A 17,511-nucleotide genomic window follows, 5' to 3' on the forward strand; every position below is an offset into this window, starting at 1 on the left:
CAGAGCAACGCGATGACAATGAAGTCGAGTGAAGTTCATCCGAGTTCATTCTCATCGTGCGGCTCTGTCTCTGTCTGCTGTCAGAGGGCGTGATGCTCTATGATGCTGCTGTGACAGAACAGGGATGTCGCAGAGCTGAATCGCCGTGGAACCGCACTGTCAAAAATGCATCCTAAACGCATGCAAAATGCATCCAAAGCGCATGCGTTTTGGATGCTTTTTTTTGTCAAATGCAGTGTTTACAGTTGTCAAAGTCTGCCAGAGGGTGCATTTTTTTTTGTCAAATCAAGAACGCAGCGTGCGGACATACCCTTAAAGCCAGACATAGGACAGTAAGGAGGAGAAGAAAGGGGAGAGGATCCTGCTATAATCAGTTGTCTTACAGCCAGACATAGGACAGTAAGAAGGAGACGAGAGGGGAGAGGATTCTGCTGCAATCAGTTGTCTTAAAGCCAGGCATAGGACAGTAAGGAGGAGAAGAGAGGGGAGAGGATTCTGCTGCAATCAGTTGTCTTACAGCCAGGCATAGGACAGTAAGGAGGAGAAGAAAGAGGAGAGGATCCTGCTATAATCAGTTGACTTACAGCCAGACATAGGACATTAAGGAGGAGAAAAAAGGGGAGAAGATCCTGCTATAATCAGTTGTCTTACAGCCAGACATAGGACAGTAAGGAGGAGAAGAAAGGGGAGAGGATCCTGCTATAATCAGTTGTCTTACAGCCAGACATAGGACAGTAAGGAGGAGAAGAGAGGGGAGAGGATCCTGTTATAATCAGTTGTCTTACAGCCAGAGATAGGACAGTAAAGGCTACTTTACACACTGCGATATCGGTCCCGATATCGCTAGTGTGCGTACCCGCCCCCATCTGTTGCGCGACATGGGCATATCGCTGCCCGTGCCGCACAACATCGCCCAGAGCCGTCACACATACTTACCTGTCCGGCGACGTCGCTGTGACCGGCGAACCGCCTCCTTTCTAAGGGGGCGGTCCGTGCGGCGTCACAGCGACGTCACTGAACCGCCGCCCAATCGCAGCGGAGGGGCGGAGATGAGCGGGACGTAACATCCCGCCCACCTCCTTCCTTCCGCATAGCGGCCGGGAGGCAGGTAGGGAGACGTTCCTCGCTCCTGCGGCGTCACACGCAGCGATGTGTGATGCCGCAGGAACGAGGAACAACCTCGTTACTGCTGAAGTAACGATTTTTGGGAATTAGGACCCGTGTAGCCGATTAGCGATAAATCACGCTTTTGCGACGATTTTACATCGCTGAACGCTGTTACACAAAGCTATATCGCTAACGATTGCGGAAGTGCGTCACCAAAACCGTGACCCCAACGACAAAATTCGGGCGATATCGCAGTGTGTAAAGCCCGCTTAAGGCTAAGTTCACACACTGCATTTTTTTGACGCTGCGTTTTTGTGCGTTTTTTGCGTCAAAAACTGCACAACGCACCCGCGGCAAAAAAAACGCGGCAAAAAATGCACGCGTTTTTGCCGCGATTTGGTGCATTTTTTGCTGCGTTTTTGCTCACTGCGTCTTTATGCGTTTGTTATCAGAGAACAAAAAAAAAAGGTCTGATGTCATTTCCTTCTTCAATATGTTCTTCATTCTCCACTAGTGTATGCAGGAGAGCCGACAGCTGCAGAACTACAAGGCTCAGCATACTCCATCCAATAGTGTATGCAGGAGAGCCGACAGCTGCAGAACTACAAGGCTCAGCATACTCCATCCAATAGTGTATGCAGGAGAGCAGACAGCAGCTGCAGAACTACAAGGCTCAGCATGCTCCATCCAGGACTGTATGCTGGAGGGAGAGTCAGGGGGAGCAGACCTACAAGGCTCAGCATCCTCCATCCAATAGTGTATGCAGGAGAGCAGACAGCAGCTGTAGAACTACAAGGCTCAGCATCCTCCTTCCAGGACTGTATGCAGGATTTCTTTGCCCCCCCAAACAAAAAAAATGACGTGGGCTCCGCCATAGTTTTGTATGCTAGCCAGGTACAGCAGGCAGGTACGGGCTGCCCCAAACACCCAGCTGCCTATTTGTACCCGGCTGGGGACCAAAAATATAGAGAAGCCCTTTTTTTTTTAATTATTTCATGAATTTCATGAAATATTAAAAAAAAAAATGACGTGAGCTTCGCCTAATTTTTGTGTCCAGCCGGGTACAACTAGGCAGCTGGGGATTGGAATCCACAGTGCAGGGTGCCCATGCTTTCTGGGCACCCCGTTGCGAATTGCAGTCCGCAGCCACCTCAAAAAATGGCGCTTTCATAGAAGCGCCATCTTCTGGCGCTGTATCCAACTCTTCCAGCTGCCCTGATGCCGGGTGGCTCACTAGGTAATAATGGGGTTAGAGCTAGCTGTATATTATCACCTGGCCCTAAGCCCGAAATTCATGGTGTCACGCCAATATTAGGCATGGCCAACATGAATTTCTAGTAAAGATAAAAAAAACACAACACACAGAAAAATATTTTTATTAGAAATAAAACACAACACAATTAGTGACTCCATCTTTATTGAAATAAAGAACCCCCCTCCGCAGTAATCCTGGGTCAAGGGTCCCGCGCCGTCCAATCCGGATCCAATATCATCTGATCGGTTTGCTGGAAGGCAAAGCGATCAGATGATGTGTCAGCTTCAAGTGCCTGAATCACATCACACATCAGCTGATTGCATAAAAACTGTTTATACAATCAGCAGATGCATCGGTGCAAAAAAAAAAAAAAAATACTCACTTATGTGCTGATTACCGGCAGCTCCTGGAGCGGAGTCTGATCCCGTCCGATGATCACTGCAGGAGCTGCCGGTAATCAGGGATGAAGTCTCCTGACGCATCCGCTGATAGGTTAAACCGGCCGGCCGCTGGCGTCACCCCAAGACTTACGATCAGCTGATTAGTCAGGTGACTGCATCAGGTGATCCATCGCCAGGTCCTGCATCCTGCAGGCATACGTACCCGGGGAGACTGCACACACCCGGAGCGGCGGTACCGTGAGAGGAGATGGGAGCGGGCATGGCACCGGGAGTCTGCAGACAGGTGAGTATGACTTTTTTTTTTCTACTGTTCACTTTTGTTTTCGCAGCCGCTTCCACCTCCTGCCCGTACATGACGCCGCACGGCAGCATACATGCACAGGACTGGAGGTGGAAGCGGCGGTGATGGTACCGGGAGGATTCACGCTTCTGTGTTTACTGACAGAAGGAATCCTCTTCCTGTACATGTCACTTTACTACCCACCTCCTGCGTTTATAGCTGCGTTTTTGGTCTTAGAAACGCACCAAAACGCACCTATTTGCGTTTCTCATTGTGTCTTTCAACATCCCATTGCACTCAATGGATGAAAAGCGCAGTGAAAAATGCGGGAATAATTGACATGCTGCGTTTTTGTGGCACCACAAAAACGCAGCTGAAAAAAAACGCTGTGTGCAGACAGCAAAAATGAAAACTCATAGACTTTGCTGGGGAAGCAAAGTCATGCAGTTTTCTGAGAAAAAACGCACCCGAAAACTGCGCAAAAACGCCGCGATAAACGCACTGTATGAACTTACCCTAAGGAGGAGAAAAAAGGGGAGAGGATCCTGCTATAATCTGTTGTCTTACAGCCAGACATAGGACAGTAAGGAGGAGAAGAAAGGGGAGAGGATCCTGCTATAATCAGTTGTCTTACAGCCAGACATAGGACAGTAAAGAGGAGAAGAAAGGGGAGAGGATCCTGCTATAATCAGTTGTCTTACAGCCAGACATAGGACAGTAAGGAGGAGAAGAGAGGGGAGAGGATTATGCTGAAATCAGTTGTTTTACAGCCAGGCATAAGACAGTAAGATGGAGAAGAGAGGGGAGAAAATTCCTCTGCTACAATCAGTTGTCTTACAGCCAGGCATAAGACAGTAAGGAAAAGAGAGGATCCTGCTGTAACCAGTTGTCTTACAAAAAGGCATAAGGTAGTGGGACAGTAGTGAGGAAAAGAGAGGGGGGAGGATCCTGCTGCAACCAGTTGTCTTACAGCCAAGCATAGAACAGTAATGTGGAGACGAGATGAAAGAGGATCCTATCGCAATTGGTTGCCTTATAGCCAAACATAGCACAGCAAGGAAGAGGACAAGAGGAGGAGGAATGATTCTGCTGGAAAGAGTTGAACTACAGCTAGGCACAAGACAGAAAATAAAAGAGAGGGGAGAGAACTTCCTACTGCAATCAGTTGCCTTACAAACAGGCAAAGCTAGTGAGGAAATCTTCTGATATCCAAAAAGCTGTATCTATTTGTGTATGTGTGGATATATATATATATATATATATATATATATATATATATTTTATATATATATACAGTGCCTACAAGTAGTATTCAACCCCCTGCAGATTTAGCTGGTTTGATAAGATGCAAATAAGTTAGAGCCTGCAAACTTCAAACAGGAGCAGGATTTATTAACAGATGCATAAATCTTACAAACCAACAAGTTATGTTGCTCAGTTAAATTTTAATACATTTTCAACATAAAAGTGTGGGTCAATTATTATTCAACCCCTAGGTTTAATATTTTGTGGAATAACCCTTGTTTGCAATTACAGCTAATAATCGTCTTTTATAAGACCTGATCAGGCCGGCACAGGTCTCTGGAGTTATCTTGGCCCACTCCTCCATGCAGATCTTCTCCAAGTTATCTAGGTTCTTTGGGTGTCTCATGTGGACTTTAATCTTGAGCTCCTTCCACAAGTTTTCAATTGGGTTAAGGTCAGAAGACTGACTAGGCCACTGCAACACCTGGATTTTTTCCCTCTTGAACCAGGCCTTGGTTTTCTTGGCTGTGTGCTTTGGGTTGTTGTCTTGTTGGAAGATGAAATGACGACCCATCTTAAGATCCTTGATGGGGGGGCGTGTCCTGGACATGGCGGCGTGAGGACGCTGGTACACAGAGCTCCCGCGCCCGCAGACAAGCAACGGTGTTTACCGCGGACCCCACTCACCCGGGATGGCCCCAAAGAAGAAACCGGGTGCCGGACCCGCTCCTACCTCCCCGGCGGCAAGCCTGAGGCCACAGGGAAGCCTCACAAAGTTCCTGTCGGCGGCGGGACCCGAGACCTCAATGTCGGCCCGGAGCAAGATGGCGCCGGCTGGCCTGCGGCGTTCTCCGACTGGGGATCCCCCAGGGGCTGCTCGGCTCTCCCACTCAGCTCGTGAAGCAACAGCCAAGAACAGCACGGGTGAGCAGGGGGAGACAGAGTCGGCGGTGTGTCCGGAGGGAGCGGGCCCAGACATGGAGAGCTGGAGGGGAGGGGGAGCAGCTCAGTCTGCCTCACAGCGTGCAGCTGTAGATGGAGCAGGGACTCAGAGCATGGAGGGAGCAGTGGATCTGGGGATGCCTGCCATACTCTGCACGCAGAGCACCCTTCCACCCTCGGGGCACACAGAATCCCGGTCCCTATCACACAGCCCGCCCTCTGGCCCTCCACAGGACATGCAAGCCCTGAGGAGGCTCATCCTGGCCCTCCCCAGCAAAAAAGACCTGGAGGATGTGATAGCCAGAATCGAATCTTCCCAACAGATGGCGCTATCCACTCTGAGGGAGGAAATGGTTGTGCTGGAGGATAGAATTGAGGCTACGGAACAGGCTCAGGAGTCTTTGGAGAGCAGAATGGAGAGGATTGAAAGAGACTGTGAGTCTTCTAATGCCCGTGTTAGAGATCTTGCCCTATTATTAGATGATCAAGAGAACAGAAGCAGAAGAAACAACATCAGGCTGAAGGGAATTCCTGAGGACTGGTCCAAAGATCTTCTGCGCACTAATGTTCTAGCCATCTTCAACCGGGTTACCGACCGACCCCCGGAGGCTACCTATTTATTTGATAGAATTCACAGAGTCGCAAGGCCGGGCCCCAGATCTGCCTCCTCCTCTAGAGACGTGTTGTGTCGCTTGCACTACTACGGAGACAGAGAGAGGATCCTACAGGGGGCTTGGTCACATGGCCCGGTGGAGCTGGATGGGGTTATGGTGAAGCTTTTTCCAGATGTCTCTGGCCGTACGTTATACATGCGACGTCTACTTCACCCTCTTTTGCTCAGCATCAAAGAATCACAGGCCTCCTACAGATGGGGTCACCCCTTTCACTTGATTGTACGCAAGGGGGACTCTATGTTCCTGTTAAGGAGGCACTCTGAGCTCTCGGATCTCTATGCTTTCCTTGGGATACCAGACCGCCCGATTCCGGATTGGCTGGAGTGGGAACCCCAGGCACCATTGGGGCGGCGGAGGAGGAGGAGTGCGGCCCACCACACCCAGGGAGAGGAGACTTGAGGAGCAAGGCACACAGCGGGACTTAAAGGGTTGGAGACGAGCACCGGAGGAGGGGTTGGTGGGGTGAGTCGGAGCTGAGGAGATGGGAGTTGGGGGAGTCGCCCATACCTCCTCGTCCCCAACGCAAGTGTCCCAATCTAGAAACCAGGTGGTTCGGTTACAGTTTGTTATTGACTCATACACATGAACTCAGCGTATTGCCTTAACTAAACGAAAAATTTCATTTTCATGAAAATGTCTTGGGGGTGGGGGGGTATGTTTCCTATTATTTTGGTCATCCTGGGTGGGGGGGTTTGGGGGAGGATAGTTGGATGTCCCTCCCTGGTTGGGTGGGGCATGGGGTCAATTAGTACCAATACGCGGGACGCGGGCCAGCGCTCTGGTCTGTTCTTGTCCCTATATTTTCTTGAGCAGTCCGTAGGCTGGTTCCCGGTACTGCGTGCAGCAGCCTTGCTGCTATTCCACTTTCCTGCGCTCTTCTCTGATCTTTTTCTCCTCTCTTACCTTCTCCTTTTAAAGGTTCCCTACTCCTTCCTCTCTCCTTAGCATTCCTTTTCCCCTCTTCCCTTACCCTCTGACCTCCTCCCCTTCCCCACAATCTCGCCTCTTCTCTCCCACCCCGATTGTTTCTCTGGGATCTCGTGACTGAGAATGGCGGGGCAGAGGCAGGCTACATTACGGGTGGGCTCCCTAACTGTTAAGGGCCTGCATAGTCCGGAGAAGCGGTCTATCCTGTTGAACTTACTGTGGAAAAATCGAGTACAGGTCGCTTTTCTCCAGGAAACACACTATTGTGAAGCCAAACCCTATAAACTTTCGGACAGAAGGTACTCCGTGGTGCATCACTCACCCTCACCTGATTCCAGATCTCGGGGCACGAGCATCATACTAGCTAGCATGCTCCCTTGGGAACTGCTAGATTCTAGGTCAGACGATCAGGGAAGGCTTCTGATGCTCAAGGGTCGTGCCGCAACTCAGACATTCACATTTGTGGCAGTCTACCTACCTAATGCGGGTCAATGCCCCTCCTTGCTGCGATACCTTGAGCAGATAGAGGAATTCACGGAGGGCACTTTGGTTCTCGGGGGGGGACTTTAATGTTGCGCTGGAGCCGGCGAGAGACAGTTCAAAAGGGGTGTCCAGCCTGCCACACTCGACGTTGCGGCGGATGAGACGGGGACTACATGACCACCAACTGGTGGACACCTGGCGGTTGATGCATCCATCAGACAAAGATTTCTCCTTTTATTCTGCTGTCCATAACTGTTACTCCAAGTTGGACCTCTTCTTCCTCAAGCATGGGGACTTACATTCTCTGATGGATGCTTCGATCGAGTGCATATCATTCTCGGATCACGCCCTGATTACAATCACTCTGTCTCTCGGCGGTCCCATCGAGAGGAAGGGTCAGTGGATCCTGAACACCTCACTACTTAATGATCCCGTGACAATGCAGGAAGTGAGGGAGGCCGCGACTGAATACTTTGATCAGAATGTGGGGGTGGAGATGTCTCCCAACATTGTGTGGGAAGCTCATAAATGCGTAGTGAGGGGACTGTTCATCAAACATGGGGCCCGGTTGAAAAGGGAACGGGAGGCAGCGGTTACATCTCTCCTGGCAGACATAAGAGAGTTGGAAGCGGCACATAAGGGGTCTTTGGACGGGGAAGTGGGGGCCAACCTGGCTAGGAAGAAGGAGGAACTGCGGTCTTTATTATACCATAAGGCTAAGGGAGCTCTGGCTAAGTGTAGGAGACACTTTTACGAATTTGGCAATAAAAGTGGCAGGACCCTGGCTAGAGCCTTGCGGGCACAACGAGCGAGAGTCTATGTCCCCAGAGTACAAACCTCAGGGGATAAGTGGGCCACCTTACCGAAGGATATCGCCTCCGCTTTTAAAGATTTTTACTCCTCCCTCTACTCAATAGATGAGGGACGGTCCGAGAGGGCCAGGACGGAATTGCGCCAACGGATCCGGAAGTACATTTCGGACTCAGGCTTGAAACATCTCAAACCCGAGGACGCGGCCGCTTTGGAAAGACCTATCTCGGAGGAAGAGTACTGGGCAGCGATTAAAAACTCCCCCTCGGGTAAGGCCCCCGGCCCAGATGGGTTCCCCTTGCTATATTACAAAAAGATGAACTCCTTTCTGATCTCCCCATTTCTCTCAGCCTTTAATAATATCTCCCTTTCCGGAAAGGCTCCCTTGCCGAGGGACTCTCTGGCGGCTAACATAGTTGTTATCCCCAAAGCGGGCAAAGACCCTACTGCCTGTTCCAGCTACCGACCCATCTCCCTTCTTAACACAGATTTGAAGCTCTTCACCAAAATTCTCTCAGACAGACTCTCTCCTCTGCTGGGGGGGATCGTTCACCCTGACCAAGCTGGGTTCATGATGGGAAGGGAAGCGAGAGACAACACCACTAAGGCGTTGAACTTAATACACAAGGCTAAATCCGAAGGGTTACCTTTGATGCTCCTGTCGACCGACGCAGAAAAAGCGTTCGACAGAGTCAATTGGGTATTTATGGAAGAGGTTCTGCGGGCGGTGGGACTGGGGAAGATGATGCTTCAATGGATATGCTCATTGTACAGTAATCCCTCGGCCGCGGTTAGGGTGAACGGTCTTTTCTCAGATAGTTTCCCCATTCTTAATAGTACCAGGCAGGGCTGCCCTCTCTCGCCCTTGATCTTCATTCTGACTTTGGAACCTTTGCTTAGTCGAATTAGAAGCAACATTAACATCTCTGGCCCCAAAGCCGCTGATTCCACTTACAAAATCGCGGCGTACGCTGATGACTTACTTTTCTTTCTTACTAACCCCCGGGTCTCCCTCCCCAATCTTATGAGAGAGCTAGAAACATACTCCCTCCTTTCTAATTTCAAAATCAACATGTCAAAATCGGAGGCTCTGAATGTATCGCTCCCCCAGGAGCAGGTTATCTCTCTACAATCTGCGTTCGGGTTTAGGTGGGCTGGTCAATCTTTGAAGTACCTAGGGGTCCAGCTGGCCGCGGACAACAGTCAATTATACAAGCTGAATTATCTCCCCCTCCTGCAGCCCATTAGAACAGACTGTGCAAATTGGGGCAGGGGCCTCTTCACTTGGTTTGGGAGATGTGCAATATTGAAGATGAACATATTGCCAAGTCTCCTATACCTTTTTCAGTCCCTGCCGATCAAGATTCCGAGCTCTTTCTTCAAGGAACTGGCTTCATTACACACCAGATTTATCTGGGCGGATAAGCCGGCGAGACTTTCCCGCTCTCTTTTGTGCAGACCCAAGAGCAGGGGTGGCCTGGGGACGCCAGACATGAAAAAGTATTATTGGGCTACACACATGGTCAGGGTCCTGGATTGGTGTCGACATGCTAGGCTAAAGCCGTGGATCGCCCTTGAACAGAGCTTCTCGGACATCCCTCTTCCAGCCGCTCCTTGGCTCTCGAGTTTGCCCCCGCCCTCTCTTAGATCTCATCCAACTATTGGCGCCACTCTGGAATGTTGCTCGAGAGGTGAGGTCCGTCGCCTCCTCTTGCCGGTGCCTTCCCCCATGTCACCCATAATAGGCGATCCGGATTTCCGTCCTGGCCTCTCGGACCCTGTCTTTCGGAACTGGGTTCTGGAGGGGAGATTCAGAGCCTGTCACTTGGGGGGAGAGGGAGGTTGGCCTTCTCTGTCAGCTATTAGTGACCTCCTGCCTTCTGATCTACTGGGGAGATGGAGGGCTATGCAGTTAAGGCACTTCATATGTTCCCTTCCCTGCTTCACTCGGTACGCCGGGCCGCTTACGAGATTTGAGAAGTTGTGTCTGGGGGAGGGGGTTGTCCGGCACTCACTCTCCCTGACGTACGACTTGATATTGGATGCTGGGAACATGCCCCCCCCGGCCTACTTACTGCAGTGGGAAAGGGATCTAGGGATCGCGCTATCTGACTCGCAAAGAAAGAACATTTTAATGCTGGCGCATAAAACTTCAATTAGTTCCAGACAGCTGGAGGACAATTTCAAGTTACTGGCGAGATGGTACAGAGTACCGACTAGACTTCATAGGATGTTCCCCTCCGCTGACCCCAGCTGTTGGAGATGTGGCTCAGGTGAGGGAGACTATGTGCATATCTTCTGGTCCTGTCCTTCTCTACAGAGGTTCTGGTCGGAGGTGGGGGAGGTCATTAGACTGGTGATCGGCTCGAATGTTACATTGGGCCCGGAGCTGTTTCTGTTACAGTTATCGGAACTTCCGGCCCCTAAGTACAAGCGTTCCTTGCTGAGATTTCTGGTCATGGCTGCCAGGTCTTGTATTCCGCTTGGCTGGAAGTCCACTACCCCCCCACACTGACACAGTGGGTATCTAAAGTGACCGATCTCATGTACATGGAGGACCTGACATCCTCTATCAATGACCGTCAGGACGAGTTCCATAGGACTTGGTTCCCTTGGGTAGAGTTCACCAACTCGGCGGATTACACTAGACTGCTTTCCGCTCCGCGGCGGTTGTGAGTCCCCGGAGAAACACCACTCCCCCCATTCCAGTCCCCCTTTCCCTCCTTCCTTCCCCCTCCGCAACCCCTTTTTTCCCCTCCCCCTCCTTTTTTTTTTTTTTTCTCTTCTCTCTTTTTCTCGCTTCTAGCCTTTTATTGGCTATGCTATCCTCTTTCAGCTGCGTATTTTCTCTTCTTTTGGTTTGGTTGGTTTAAAAAATGGTTAAATTGGGTCAGACTCGAGCAGGTACGGGGCCAAGGGTGATGTCTGGGCGAAGACAGATACTATGCATGTCTTTGTTAATGTTAATACTTGCCATTATGAATATTCGTTGTCCTGTGTGGAACAGGAGATACCCTGTACTGTTATGAGTTTGGCTTTCAAAATAAAGAATTATAAAAAAAAGATCCTTGATGGAGGAGCGCAGGTTCTTGGCCAAAATCTCCAGGTAGGCCATGTTATCCATCTTCCTATGGATGCGGACCAGATGGCCAGGCCCCTTGGCTGAGAAACAGCCCCACAGCATGATGCTGCCACCACCATGCTTGACTGTAGGGATGATATTCTTGGGGTCGTATGCAGTGCCATCCAGTCTCCAAACGTCACGTGTGTGGTTGGCACCAAAGATCTTGATCTTGGTCTCATCAGACCAGAGAACCTTGAACCAGTCTGTCTCAGAGTCCTCCAAGTGATCATGAGCAAACTGTAGACGAGCCTTGACATGACGCTTTGAAAGTAAAGGTACCTTACGGGCTCATCTGGAACGGAGACCATTGCGGTGGAGTACGTTACTTATGGTATTGACTGAAACCAATGTCCCCACTGCCATGAGATCTTCCCGGAGCTCCTTCCTTGTTGTCCTTGGGTTAGCCTTGACTCTTCGGACAAGCCTGGCCTCGGCACGGGTGGAAACGTTCAAAGGCTGTCCAGGCCGTGGAAGGCTAACAGTAGTTCCATAAGCCTTCCACTTCCGGATGATGCTCCCAACAGTGGAGACAGGTAGGCCCAACTCCTTGGAAAGGGTTTTGTACCCCTTGCCAGCCTTGTGACCCTCCACGATCTTGTCTCTGATGGCCTTGGAATGCTCCTTTGTCTTTCCCATGTTGACCAAGTATGAGTGCTGTTCACAAGTTTGGGGAGGGTCTTAATTAGTCAGAAAAGGCTGGAAAAAGAGATAATTAATCCAAACATGTGAAGCTCATTGTTCTTTGTGCCTGAAATACTTCTTAATACTTTAGGGGAACCAAACAGAATTCTTGTGGTTTGAGGGGTTGAATATTAAATGACCCTCTGAATAAACTTTTCACAATTTAAAAAAAAAATAAAAAAATAAATAACATTCTTTTTTGCTGCAGTGCATTTCACACTTCCAGGCTGATCTACAGTCCAAATGTCACAATGTCAAGCTAATTCCGAATGTGTAAACCAGCTAAATCTGCAGGGGGTTGAATACTACTTGTAGGCACTGTATATTATATATATATATATTCACACACACACACACACACACACACACACCCCACACACACACATGCATGTGTATATTTTATATACAGTTAGGTCCAGAAATATTTGGACAGTGACACAATTTTGGCGAGTTGGGCTCTACATGCCACCACATTGGATTTGAAATGAAATCTCTACAACAGAATTCAAGTGCAGATTGTAACGTTTAATTTGAAGGTTTGAACAAAAATATCTGATAGAAATTGTAGGAATTGTACACATTTCTTTACAAACACTCCACATTTTAGGAGGTCAAAAGTAATTGGACAAATAAACCAAACCCAAACAAAATATTTTTATTTTCAATATTTTGTTGCGAATCCTTTGGAGGCAATCACTGCCTTAAGTCTGGAACCCATGGACATCACCAAACGCTGGTTTTCCTCCTTCTTAATGCTTTGCCAGGCCTTTACAGCCGCAGCCTTCAGGTCTTGCTTGTTTGTGGGTCTTTCCGTCTTAAGTCTGGATTTGAGCAAGTGAAATGCATGCTCAATTGGGTTAAGATCTGGTGATTGACTTGGCCATTGCAGAAGGTTCCACTTTTTTGCACTCATGAACTCCTGGGTAGCTTTGGCTGTATGCTTGGGGTCATTGTCCATCTGTACTATGAAGCGTCGTCCGATCAACTTTGCGGCATTTGGCTGAATCTGGGCTGAAAGTATATCCCGGTACACTTCAGAATTCATCCGGCTACTCTTGTCTGCTGTTATGTCATCAATAAACACAAGTGACCCAGTGCCATTGAAAGCCATACATGCCCATGCCATCACGTTGCCTCCACCATGTTTTACAGAGGATGTGGTGTGCCTTGGATCATGTGCCGTTCCCTTTCTTCTCCAAACTTTTTTCTTCCCATCATTCTGGAACAGGTTGATCTTGGTCTCATCTGTCCATAGAATACTTTTCCAGAACTGAGCTGGCTTCATGAGGTGTTTTTCAGCAAATTTAACTCTGGCCTGTCTATTTTTGGAATTGATGAATGGTTTGCATCTAGATGTGAACCCTTTGTATTTACTTTCATGGAGTCTTCTCTTTACTGTTGACTTAGAGACAGATACACCTACTTCACTGAGAGTGTTCTGGACTTCAGTTGATGTTGTGAACGGGTTCTTCTTCACCAAAGAAAGTATGCGGCGATCATCCACCACTGTTGTCATCCGTGGACGCCCAGGCCTTTTTGAGTTCCCAAGCTCACCAGTCAATTCCTTTTTTCTCAGAATGTACCCGACTGTGGATTTTGCTACTCCAAGCATGTCTGCTATCTCTCTGATGGATTTTTTCTTTTTTTTCAGCCTCAGGATGTTCTGCTTCACCTCAATTGAGAGTTCCTTAGACCGCATGTTGTCTGGTCACAGCAACAGCTTCCAAATGCAAAACCACACACCTGTAATCAACCCCAGACCTTTTAACTACTTCATTGATTTGATTACAGGTTAACGAGGGAGACGCCTTCAGAGTTAATTGCAGCCCTTAGAGTCCCTTGTCCAATTACTTTTGGTCCCTTGAAAAAGAGGAGGCTATGCATTACAGAGCTATGGTTCCTAAACCCTTTCTCCGATTTGGATGTGAAAACTCTCATATTGCAGCTGGGAGTGTGCACTTTCAGCCCATATTATATATATAATTGTATTTCTGAACATGTTTTTGTAAACAGCTAAAATAACAAAACTTGTGTCACTGTCCAAATATTTCTGGACCTAACTGTATATATATATTATATATATATATATATACAAAAATACATGCAATATGGATGATTAGGGTAACCTGAAGTCATCCTTCATCTCAGGTTTATGAAATGCACATGGCTCATATACAAGCAGACTGCTCAACACATTTGTGGACACAAATCTCGCGGCAATGTGAAGTGTTAACCGATCCTCCGGGGTCTTACAACTTGTCATCCAGAGTTAGCGCATACCCTTCTCTGATAAAGGCCCTGCTACCTCTCTCGCCTGGTTACATAGCAACATCTCTTGTTGCAACCCTAAAACATTTCACATGCCCGCTCTGCCCTCAGCGAGTGTCAGCAGCACGCACGAGGGTCGCAGGCCGTAATTACCAGTCTTCACTGCCTGGTAACGACAAGATAATGGTCTATGAGACAGCCTGGAGTTTGACCTTTTGTGTGACGCCAGTGTGATTAATTGCTCCATCACCCAATTAATGGCACATAATAATTGTACCCGCGGCCCTGCCCTCGCTCCCGCACCTGCCTGGCATTGTGCTGTCCTAAGACCTGTAGTTATTCATTTCTGCATGGCTTGCTAAAATGGTTGCCAGCGAGTTATCTTGAGTGCTGAAGTTCGGTGCCAGGCAGGAAACAATTGAGAAGATGCTTTAATAATACACAGCGGGGAAGGAAAAAAGATGGTAAAAATAACCTGTCATCCCGTTAAACAAAGCATTTCTTTATCCGTAGCAAAATTTGATGTTGTCAACGTTAATAATAGCAATAGTATTAAGCATCTCTAGGTATACGGCTGAAGGATTGCGAAAGTAATCACGTCCTACAACGACGCCTTGCATTATGATTACATTCCATGAAAAACTCAAAAACTCAAGTTATGAGATCATATTCTCCCTTCTCAGCTAATAAATGTACATGCCAGGGATGGAAGCCATGACATTGTGACGCCTTTGTAGTAGGACAGATCCAAATTGTCACTGATGGTCCTCATTGATGTTACAGGGGTCCACTGGGGTGCCAGTATTATGGACGGCAAGAATAGTGACAATTCATAAGCAGAATACAGGCTACTACTATTTACAGCAGTGTGTAATCTGCATCATACAAAGGCCAAGACGAATGTAATATATGAGAAGATGTCAAGTTAGAAGGTCAAGAACAAGACTCTTCATCTGTTAAAGGGGTGTCCACTACTTTTACATTGATAGCCTATACTTAGTGTACGTCATTAATGTCTGATCAGCCGGGGTCTGACACCCCACATCCCTGCCATTCAGCTGTTCTCGGTCCCAGCGGCGGAAGCAGGCAGCTGGAAATGCTCAGGTCTGGCGCTGCTCCGTCTTCTGATATCGGCTGTGGCCGGAGACTATCGCTATCAGAGGACGGAGCAGCGCCAGAACTGACATTTCTGGCTGCCTGCTGCCACCGCTGGGACCGACAGGGGTGCGGGGAGTCGGACCTTGGGAAATCAGACATTGATGACCTATCCTAAGGATAGGCCATCAGTATGAAAGTAGTGGACAACCCCTTTAAGAAAAAGAAGTTTCATCCTGCATGTGATAAGCGGTACTCACCAGAGCCGGCAGAAGCTTATCGGCAAAATATACGAAGCCGGCACCAAAAGAAAAGCCAACGGCAGCGGGAAGGAAAGCGAAGCTCCCATATTGGTTAGACATCTCTATCGCAGGGGCCAGGAGGGACCAGTAGGAAGCAGCCAGCATGACCTGGGAGACAGAACACAAAGATATGATTTAAAGATTAAGTAATTCTGGTAACATAGTTATAAGTCTTCAGTAAATTACACTCCAACCAAGAAAGTTGTAAGAAAGTTCCCTCCCAGTCCAGGTCTTGGGCATCATTCTCATGTATACAGCCACTTGGGTTGTGCAAAACGATTTGCTGAAGCTTGCTGAGCAACGAATTTGGTGACGGACCAGAGCCCTGCGAACTTCTTACAATCCACCGGCCTCCTGGACACCTCTTCTGATTAGTCGGCCCCGAGACCTCATGAAGGGAGTCATGTCACAACATCATGGGGCCTACAAATCAGAAAGTGAGCACCGGACGCCTACTGGGGACGGTAGGAATCGTTTTGCTCTACTCTCCCGAGCACGCCTTTCATCTGGTCTTATCATTTTTCTATGGGATTGTTCCCAGAATCAGGAGCATCAGTTGTTCCAACTGGATTGGTCCTGAAGCTGAAGAAAAGTCAGCATGTAGTGATTTTCTATCTATGGAAGCCATGGCTGAGGTGAAAAACAACTGGCAGGATGGTGCCTTGAAAAAATATTCCAATCCCCCAGGAACTTTTCCACATTTTTTCACATTACACCCACAAACTTAAATGTATTTTATTGATATGTTAAAGGGGTTATCCGGCTTCTTTGACTTTTTTTGTATTTCCCTATTGGGCTACATTGGGGCAGGTAAGTAGATAGAGACCACTTACCTTCCCTGCTGTCAGCCCCTCTCCCCCGGCTCAGAGCGGTCATGTGACCGCTCCTGCCGTGATTTTGCTGCTTCCGGTCATTTCATGTCAACATGGGCAGGGCCATGTTGACATGCAAATGTGGAACAGCATGTCGCCTCCCTGCTGGGCGGGTACAGTGCGTGGAGTCCCCGTCCCCTTCCCTGCACCCTCCCACACATGCCCCCGCACCTCTTTTACTCTCCAGTAACCTCCCCCTGCACTGCTGGGGTCCGTGACCTGGGGGAGGGGCCTGGCGGCGGCTGCCGTGGTGTCAGCGCCAGCACCAGGCCCCCTGCCCAGGATCGCACATTCAAATGTACCGGCATCGCAGATCACAGATGCCGGTACATTTTAAAGTGCTGATGAGAAGCAGCGCAGCGCTGCTTCTCATCACTGTCCCTCCCGCTGTCTGTGCTCTCTTCAGCACAGCGGTGACGTCACTACTGTGCTGATATGTCCAGAGCACAGACAGCAGACGAACGTGCAGGAGCGGCGGGGACCAAGGACGGGTGAGTATGTACTCCCTATATGTGTGCGTGTGCAGAGCCATATTTGTGCGTGTGCAGAGCCATATGTGTGCGTGTGCAGAGCCATATGTGTGCGTGTGCGGTACAGAGCTATATGTGTTAAATATAGGGACCCCCATACAGCAGTATGAAAAGTCATACTGGGCAGACTTTAGCCCAGTTTGGTCAATAAGACCATTGCACAGACTCAAACTAACAATATGAAAATAGGAGAGCTGGAGTCGAAAAAGTGCCAATAAAGTGAATATAATTTTATTAGTTACAATAATGAATGTGCAAACAGCAAGGAAGAGGATAAAATCACAAAGGGGTGTGAGAATGCATAGTCAGGATCAACAAAGTAAGTAATAATCAGGAATGGCTAGTTGGAATAACATAAATAAAGCAGAGGGGGGATGTCAGGGCGAGCATAATGGAAAAATATACATATAAAGTGCATGTGCATAGATGCATGTAATAGCCTGCTCAGACACCCCCAAATGCATTATAAAAACATGGTTCAATCCAATGAATGTTGCAATAAATACAGAAAAAAG

At 48.6% G+C, this 17,511-nt stretch overlaps 1 protein-coding gene across 1 annotated transcript in view; it reads right to left on the bottom strand.

The window, feature by feature from the left end:
* SLC39A11 (solute carrier family 39 member 11) overlaps positions 1-17,511 on the bottom strand; it is a 550,060-nt gene that overhangs the window by 418,611 nt on the left and 113,938 nt on the right. Inside the window, exon 4 of the mRNA XM_075350678.1 lies at positions 15,553-15,702. Coding sequence (XP_075206793.1) covers positions 15,553-15,702 — 150 coding nt within the window. The remainder of the gene's footprint in view (positions 1-15,552; positions 15,703-17,511) is intronic.

Source organism: Anomaloglossus baeobatrachus, chromosome 5 (genome assembly GCF_048569485.1).
Source record: "Anomaloglossus baeobatrachus isolate aAnoBae1 chromosome 5, aAnoBae1.hap1, whole genome shotgun sequence".
Classification (NCBI taxonomy): domain Eukaryota; kingdom Metazoa; phylum Chordata; class Amphibia; order Anura; family Aromobatidae; genus Anomaloglossus; species Anomaloglossus baeobatrachus.